This window comes from Mustelus asterias, chromosome X (genome assembly GCF_964213995.1).
Source record: "Mustelus asterias chromosome X, sMusAst1.hap1.1, whole genome shotgun sequence".
In the NCBI taxonomy this organism is placed as follows: domain Eukaryota; kingdom Metazoa; phylum Chordata; class Chondrichthyes; order Carcharhiniformes; family Triakidae; genus Mustelus; species Mustelus asterias.
The window spans coordinates 4,536,631-4,545,713 of NC_135834.1; the positions used below are offsets into that span (position 1 = coordinate 4,536,631).

At 49.3% G+C, this 9,083-nt stretch overlaps 1 protein-coding gene across 3 annotated transcripts in view; it reads left to right on the forward strand.

Moving 5' to 3' along the window:
• The window catches only part of LOC144481890 (beta-1,4 N-acetylgalactosaminyltransferase 1-like), a 100,554-nt gene extending 96,409 nt beyond the window's left edge, over positions 1-4,145 (forward strand). For all 3 annotated transcript variants that reach the window (XM_078201051.1, XM_078201050.1, XM_078201052.1), the window contains one exon: positions 3,238-4,145. In XM_078201051.1, the coding sequence (XP_078057177.1) occupies positions 3,238-3,455 (218 nt within the window). In that variant the 3' untranslated portion in view covers positions 3,456-4,145. The remainder of the gene's footprint in view (positions 1-3,237) is intronic.
• Positions 4,146-9,083: the final 4,938 nt, after the last annotated feature.

Sequence of the window (9,083 nt, forward strand, 5' to 3'; positions counted from 1 at the left end):
TTCACCCATCACCTAACCCATTCACCCATCACCGAATCCATCCACCCATCGCCTAACCCATTCACCCATCACTGAATCCATCCACCCATCACCTAACCCATTCACCCATCACCTAACCCATTCACCCATCACCTAACCCATTCACCCATCATCAAACCCATTCACCCATCGCCTAACCCATCCACCCATCGCCTAACCCATTCACCCATCACCAAACCCATTCACCCATCGCCTAACCCATTCACCCATCACCGAATCCATCCACCCATCACCAAACCCATTCACCCATCACCGAATCCATCCACCCATCGCCGAACCCATTCACCCATCACCGAACCCATTCACCCATCACCGAATCCATCCACCCATCACCAAACCCATTCACCCATCACCTAACCCATTCACCCATCACCGAACCCATTCACCCATCACCGAATCCATCCACCCATCACCAAACCCATTCACCCATCACCTAACCCATTCACCCATCACCTAACCCATTCACCCATCGCCTAACCCATTCACCCATCACCGAACCCATTCACCCATCGCCTAACCCATCCACCCATCACCGAACCCATCCACCCATCGCCTAACCCATTCACCCATCGCCGAACCCATCCACCCATCGCCTAACCCATTCGCCCATCACCGAATCCATCCACCCATCACCGAATCCATCCACCCATCGCCTAACCCATCCACCCATCGCCTAACCCATCCACCCATCACCGAACCCATTCACCCATCATCGAACCCATTCACCCATCACCGAACCCATTCACCCATCACCAAACCCATTCACCCATCGCCAAACCCATCCACCCATCGCCTAACCCATTCACCCATCACCGAATCCATCCACCCATCGCCTAGCCCATTCACCCATCGCCTAACCCATCCACCCATCACCGAACCCATTCACCCATCACCGAACCCATTCACCCATCACCGAACCCATTCACCCATCACCGAACCCATTCACCCATCGCCTAACCCATCCACCCATCGCCAAACCCATCCACCCATCACCGAACCCATCCACCCATCACCGAACCCATCCACCCATCACCGAACCCATCCACCCATCGCCGAACCCATTCACCCATCGCTGAACCCATCCACCCATCGCCTAACCCATTCACCCATCGCCTAACCCATCCACCCATCACCGAACCCATCCACCCATCACCGAACCCATCCACCCATCACCGAACCCATCCACCCATCACCTAACCCATTCACCCATCGCTGAACCCATCCACTCATCACCTAACCCATTCGCTCATCGCCGAACCCATTTGCCCATCACCGAACCCATTCACCCATCGCCGAACCCATTCACCCATCACCGAATCCATCCACCCATCGATATTGTGTGCAGTTTTAGTCTCCTTTTCTGAGGAAGGATGTTCTTGCTCTCGAGGGAGTGCAGAGAAGGTTTACCAGGCTGATTCCGGGGATGGCGGGACTGATGTATGAGGAGAGATTGACTCAGGCGGCATAGTGGTTAGCACTGCTGCCTCACAGCTTCAGGGACCCGGGTTCGATTCCCGGCTTGGTCACTGTCTGTGTGGAGTCTGCACATTCTCCCCGTGTCTGCGTGGGTTTCCTCTGGATGCCTCCCACAGTCCAAAGATGTGTGGGTTAGGTGTATTGACCTGCACAGGCGCCGGAGTGTGGCAACTAGGGGAATTTCATGGTAACTTCATTGCAGTGTTAATATAAGCCTACTTGTGACTAATAAATAAACTTTAACGTTAGGTTAGGATTGTTTTCGCTGGAGTTCAGACGAATGAGGGGGGATCTCATAGAGACTGATAAAATTCTAACAGGACTAGACAGGGTAGATGCAGGGAGGATGTTCCCGATGGTGGGGGGAGTCCAGAACCAGGGGTCACAGTCTGAGGATTCGGGGTAGACCATTTAGGATGGAGGTGAGGAGACATTTCTTCACCCGGTGAGCCTGTGGAATTCATTACCACAGGAAGTAGTTGATGCCAAAACATTGAATGTATTCAAGAGGCGGCTGGATGGAGCACTTGGGGCGAATGGGGTTAAAGGTTACGGGGAGAAAGCAGGATTAGGCTCTTGAGTTGGATGATCAGCCATGATCGTGATGAATGGGGGAGCAGGATCGAAGGGCCGAATGGCCTCCTCCTGCTCCTATCTTCCATGTTTCTAACCCACTCACCTCTGTCCTTGCTGTCTGACATTCGCTCGTAATCTGGCAATGCCTCCATTTTTAAATTCTTACCCTTGTTCACAACTTTAAAATTTTTAAACTTTATTCATTAGTGTCACAAGTAGGCTTACATTAACACTGCAATGAAGTCACTGTGGAAATCCCCTAGTCGCCACACTCCTGTTCGGGTTCACCGAGGGAGAATTTAGCACGGCCAATGCACCCTAACCTGCACGGACTGTGAGAGGAAACCGGAGCACCCGGAGGAAACCCACGCAGACACGGGGAGAATGTGCAGACTCCACACAGACAGTGACCCAAGCCGAGAATTGAACCCAGGTCCCTGGCGCTGTGAGGCAGCAGTGCTGACCACCGTGCCACCTATCCTCTCCTGGCATGCACTCGCATGCATCTTCATGCAGGCGTCACTAGATTATGATCAGGTGTTGATAACACGGGTAATATCTTCTGCCAGAGGTAGTAGTAGAGGTGGGTACAATTTTATCTTTTAAAAAGCATTTAGACAGTTACATGGGTAAGATGGGTATAGAGGGATATGGGCCAAACGTGGGCAATTGGGACTAGCTTAGTGGTAAAAAAGGGGTGGCATGGACAAGTTGGGCTGAATGGCCTGTTTCCATGCTGTAAACCTCTGACTCTAAGCTAGCGAGGAATCTGTACAGCCAATGACAGGAGTTTTACCGGCATGCCCGCCCCAATTCCGGGGGGGCGGGCGAGGCTCGGAGAACGGCATTCTCCGCTGGCCTCGGGCTGGATCATACGAACCTCGGGCGCACGTTCCGGTAACATTCCAGCCGGTGAGTTATTCAAAGTACATCAAAAGGAAGAGACAAGTAAAAGAATTGCATTGGCTTCTTGGAGAATGAAACTGGGGAAGTAATTACGGGGAACAAGGAAATCCCGCCCAGTGAGAGATAGACCAGCCGCGATCTTTGAAATGGCGGGGCAGGCTCGAAGGGCTGAATGGCCTCCCTATTTCTTCTGGTGCTCGGATCAGGCTAACAGCTGGATCTTGTACTCTCTTTTGGCAGAGTTCTTTATCGACGGACTGGGTATTCTCCACGTTGGGTCCTGTGATGATGTCAGTGTGGACCACGCCACCAAAATCAAACTGCCCTGGAGCACTGTAAACAAAAATGAGAAGACGTACAAGGAATTCCGCTACCCCAAGTCAGGAGAGGCAAATGTCCATCTACAACACGGCCTGTTCTACTTGAAAAACCGGTTCAAGTGTATGGTAAAGGATTAAGGTCTGCACTGGAAAAAAAAAGGGGGAAGAAGTGAAACTCCAAATCGGATGTTGTGCTCGAGAGAACTGAACTCGTTAAGCAAAAAATGTGTAGGATTAGGGCCTGAATTTTACATAACAGTGGGAGCTGCCGTCACCTCAAGGGGATTAGCTGAGTGTAAAATAATCTTTACCCATAAAAGTTGCTCAAAGTGGAATTCTAGGGATGGGCAACTGAGAAATCTCTTTTTAAAAAGCATTTGCATTCCTTTTAGGGTTCAGATAATTGGAATAACCTGCCCCAAGCAAGCAGCAGTTCCGTTCTGCCATGTGAATCGCTTCCGTTACCTCAAAACAGACTCTACCTGTCCCGGACTCATCTGCAATGAAAAAGAAAGCCTGCCTCCCTTGTGCAAACCCGGCCACACAATCGGTAATCTTGGCTCTCACCCCACGTATGATACAACGACAGTTCATTGCAAATCGAGCTGCCTTTTCATACTGTGATGATTAAGGGCAGTTGCGACTGTAACCAAGGGTTCGACATCCCCGTATTAAGTGACTCATACACTGAGTCATCAACTCATTGCCTCCTTGAGACTAACCTGGCCCTAAGGCTTCCCAACCCAAGGTTAAACCTATCGAGACAGAATGTGTTGGATGTGAAATATTTGCGTGACTTAACAGGGGTGTATTTCATAGAAATCATAGAAACCCTACAGTACAGAAAGAGGCCATTCGGCCCATCGAGTCTGCACCGACCACAATCCCACCCAGGCCCTACCCCCATATCCCTACATATTTTACCCGCTAATCCCTCTAATCTATGCATCCCAGGACACTAAAGGGCAATTTTAACATGGCCAATCAACCTAACCCGCACATCTTTGGACTGTGGGAGGAAACCGGAGCACCCGGAGGAAACCCACGCAGACACGAGGAGAATGTGCAAATTCCACACAGACAGTGACCCAAGCCGGGAATCGAACCCAGGTCCCTGGAGCTGTGAAGCAGCAGTGCTAACCACTGTGCTACTGTGCTAGAATCCCTACAGTGCAGGAGGAGGCCATTCGGCCCATCAAGTCTGCACTGGTAATAATCCCACCCAGGCCCTATCCCCATAACCCCACATTTTTTACCTTGCTATTCCCCCTGACACTAAGGGGCAATTTAGCATGGTCAATCCACCTAACCTGCACATCTTTGGACACTAAGGGGCAATTTAGCATGGTCAATCCACCTAACCTGCACATCTTTGGATGCTAAGGGGCAATTTAGCATGGTCAATCCACCTAACCTACACATCTTTGGATACTAAGAGGCAATTTAGCATGGTCAATCCACCTAACCTGCACATCTTTGGATACTAAGGGGCAATTGAGCATGGCCAATCCACCTAACCTACACATCTTTGGATACTAAGGGGCAATTTAGCATGGCCAATCCACCTAACCTGCACATCTTTGGATACTAAGGGGCAATTTACCATGGCCAATCCACCTAACCTGCACATCTTTGGACACTAAGGGGCAATTTAGCATGGCCAATCCACCTAACCTGCACATCTTTGGACACTAAGGGGCAATTTAACATGGCCAGTCCACCTAACCTACACATCTTTGGAGTTTGGGAGGAAACCGGAGCACCCGGAGGAAACCCACGCAGACACGGGGAGAATGTGCCAATTCCACACAGACAGTGACCCAAGCCGGGAATTGAACCCGGGTCACTGGTGCTGTGAGGCAGCAGTGCTAACCCACTGTGCCACCCTCTTAAAAGGAGGCCATTCGGCCCATCGAGCCCGCACCGACATCAATCCTACCCAGGCCTTATCCCGGTAACCCTATGTATTTACCATGCTAATCTCCCTGACACTTGGGGGCAATTTAGCACGGCCAATCTATCTAACCTGCACATCTTTGGAGTGCGGGAGGAAACTGGAGTACCCGGAGGAAACCCACGCGGACACAGGGAGAGCGAGAAATATTGCATGACTCAACAGGGGTGTATTTGCGAAACACATTGTCTGCCTTGCTTTGGAAGGTGTCTGTGACAGAACTGGACCAGAAAGGCTGTCGGTGCTGGAATAGAAAGTCTGGAAAGCCTTTCAGTTCTTCAAAGCTGAGACCCAAAACTTGGACAACAGGGTGCACTGTGGAGCAAGCACTTACTGACCTGTCTGTCACCTTCTCCAGAGACACCTCTCCAATTCGCTTCCAGACATTCTGACAAAGGATCATCCAGACTCGAAACGTTGGCTCTATTCTCGCTCCACAGATGCCGTCAGACCCGCTGAGATTTTCCAGCATTTTCTGTTTGTGTTTCAGATTCCGGCATCCGCAGTAATTTGCCTTCACCCCAATTCACCTCAGTGGGCACACAAGGTACCCAGTGTGCCCACCTCTTGCTCTCCACATTCGATTCACCAATAACTATGACTTGGACCAGTTTATACCCAGTTCACCTCTTATTTATCCTCAGTTACTCAGGCCATCCCTCAACTTGGGGCTTTTAAAAAATATTTTGCTGCAAACATTATTTTTCCTTTCACCAGGCCAGAGTCAGAGTCGGAATGCATCATATCTTAAATGTACTGGGAGTAGGCTGGGGAAGGGAGATGGTTGCAGGCTCTGGTTGGGACCATTAAACAACGATAAATTGTATTTATCTAAAACCTTTAGGGCACTTCACGAGAGCACTGTGCGTTTGACGTTGTCTTCTTGGACTTACATAATCCCTACAATGCAAAATAAGGCCATTCGGCCCATTGAGCCTACGCTGACAACAATCTCACCCTATCCCCGTAACCCCACGTATTTACCCGACTAATCCCCCTGACACTAAGGGGCAATTTAGCATGGCCAATCCACCGAACCTGCACATCTTTGGACACTAAGGGACAATTTAGCATGGCCAATCCACCGAACCTGCACATCTTTGGACACTAAGGGACAATTTAGCATGGCCAATCCACCTAACCTGCACATCTTTGGACACGAAGGAGCAATTTAGCATGGCCAATCCACCTAACCTACACATCTTTGGACATTAAGGGGCAATTTAGCATGGCCAATCCACCGAACCTACACATCTTTGGACACTAAGAGACAATTTAGCATGGCCAATCCACCTCACCTACACATCTTTGGACACTAAGGAGCAATTTAGCATGGCCAATCCACCTAACCTACACATCTTTGGACACTAAGGGACAATTTAGCATGGCAATCCACCTAACCCGCACATCTTTGGACATTAAGGGGCAATTTAGCATAGCCAATCCACCTAATCTGCACATCTTTGGACACGAAGGAGCAATTTAGCATGGCCAATCCACCTAACCTACACATCTTTGGACACTAAGGGGCAATTTAGCATGGCCAATGCACCTAACCTACACATCTTTGGACATTAAGGGGCAATTTAGCATGGCCAATCCACCCAACCTACACATCTTTGGACACTAAGGGGCAATTTAGCATGGCCAATTAGCAGGTAAATACGTGGGGTTACGGGGATAGGGCCTGGGTAGGATTGTTGTCAGTGTGGACTCGATGGGCTGAATGGCCTCCTTCTGCACTGTAGGATTCTATGATTCTAAATGCTGGTTTAATACCTCGATCCTGTGAATGAATTTTCAAAAAGAGTTACTAATGGATGTGAGCCGAAGATGTAAACTGTCCCTGTTTTAACAATCAAATTCTGGAAGGGCTCAGGGAAGATTGCTGTGGGATATGGAAAGGTCACAGTGGAAAGGTCACAGTGGAAAGGTCCTTGTGTCATTCAGTGGATATTGGGCAGCTAATTACACAATTCTCCATCCCACATGTGACCGAGGAAGGTTGAGTACTGACGGTGGAAAAGTTCTGCCTTACCTTGACGGGTACGAAAGCTCACTGAGCAAGCCTCAATAAAGGTTCTTTGCTCTCTATTATGGGGTAACAATTGAAAATAAATGATGGCAATAATATTGGTAAAGAAGTGAGCACGAGAATTTCATCTGAACATCTTCACCATTGCGCTGGGTAATTACCCAACCTTGCTTCCATTAATTCAATTATCTTTGCTGAACGGCCTAGCTGATGCTCAGAGGCATGGTGAGCAGCAGCAAGTTAGAAAGGGACAGTGATAGATTAAGATAGGGCAGCACGGTAGCACAGTGATTAGCACTGCTGCCTTAGAGCGCCAGAGACCCAGGTTCGATTCCCGGCTTGGGTCACTGTCTGTGTGGAGTCTGCACGTCCTCCCTGTGTCTGCGTGGGTTTCCTCCGGGTGCTCCGGTTTCCTCCCACACTCCAAAGATGTGCTAGTTAGGTGCATTGGCCATGCTAAATTGTCCCTTAGTGTCCAAAGGTGTGCAGGTTACGTGGATTGGCCATGCTAAATTGTCCCTTAGTCTCCAAAGGTGTGCAGGTTTGGTGGATTGGCCATGCGAAATTGCCCCTTGGTGTCCAAAGATGTGCAGGTTAGGTGGATTGGCTATGCTAAATTGTCCCTTAGTGTCCAAAGGTGTGCAGGTTTGGTGGATTGGCCATGCGAAATTGCCCCTTGGTGTCCAAAGATGTGCTAGTTAGGTGCATTGGCCATGTTAAATTGTCCCTTAGTGTCCAAAGATGTGCAGGTTTGGTGGATTGGCCATGCGAAATTGCCCCTTGGTGTCCAAAGATGTGCAAGTTAGGTGCATTGGCCATGTTAAATTGTCCCTTAGTGTCCAAAGATGTGCAGGTTAGGTGGATTGGCCATGCTATATTGCCCCTTAGCATCCAGAGATGTGTAGGTTAGGTAGATTGGCCATGTTAAATTGTCCCTTAGTGTCTAAAGATGTGTAGGTTAGGGGGATTGGCCATGTTAAATCGCCCCTTAGTGTCTAAAGATGTGTAGGTTAGTTTTTTTAAGTTAAGTTTATTTATGATTCACATTAACATTGCAATGAAGCTACTGTGAAAATCCCCCAGTCGCCACACTCCGGCGCCTGTTCGGGTACACTGAAGGAGAATTTAGCACAGCCAATCCACCTAACTAGCACATCTTTTGGACTGTGGAAGGAAACCGGGAGCACCCGGAGGAAACCCACACAGACACAAGGAGAATGTGCAGACTCTGCACAGACAGTGACCCAAGCTGGGAATTGAACCCGGGTCCCTGGCACTGTGAGGCAGCAGTGCTAACCACTGTGCCACCATGGATTGGCCATGCTAAATTGCCCTTTAGTGTCAGGGAGATTAGCATAGTAAATACGTGGGGTTACGAGAATAGGGCCTGGGTGGGATTGTTGCTGCTGCAGACTCGATGGGCTGAATGGCCTCCTTCTGCACTGTAGGGATTCTATGATTCTATGAAGTGAGTGGGCAAAACCATGACAGGGGACGTTTAGCACAAGTTTGACATCATCCCCTTCGGATATAAGTATGATGAATCCAAATGGTGGAAAACTAGAACATAGAACATTACAGCGCGGTACAGGCCCTTCGGCCCTCGATGTTGCGCCGACCAGTGGAACCAATCTAAAGCCCCTCTAATCTACACCATTCCAATATCATCCATATGTTTATCCAATAACCATTTGAATGCTCTTAATGTTGACGAGTCCACTACCGCTGCAGGCAGGGCATTCCACGCCCTTACTACTCTCTGTGTAAAGAACCTACC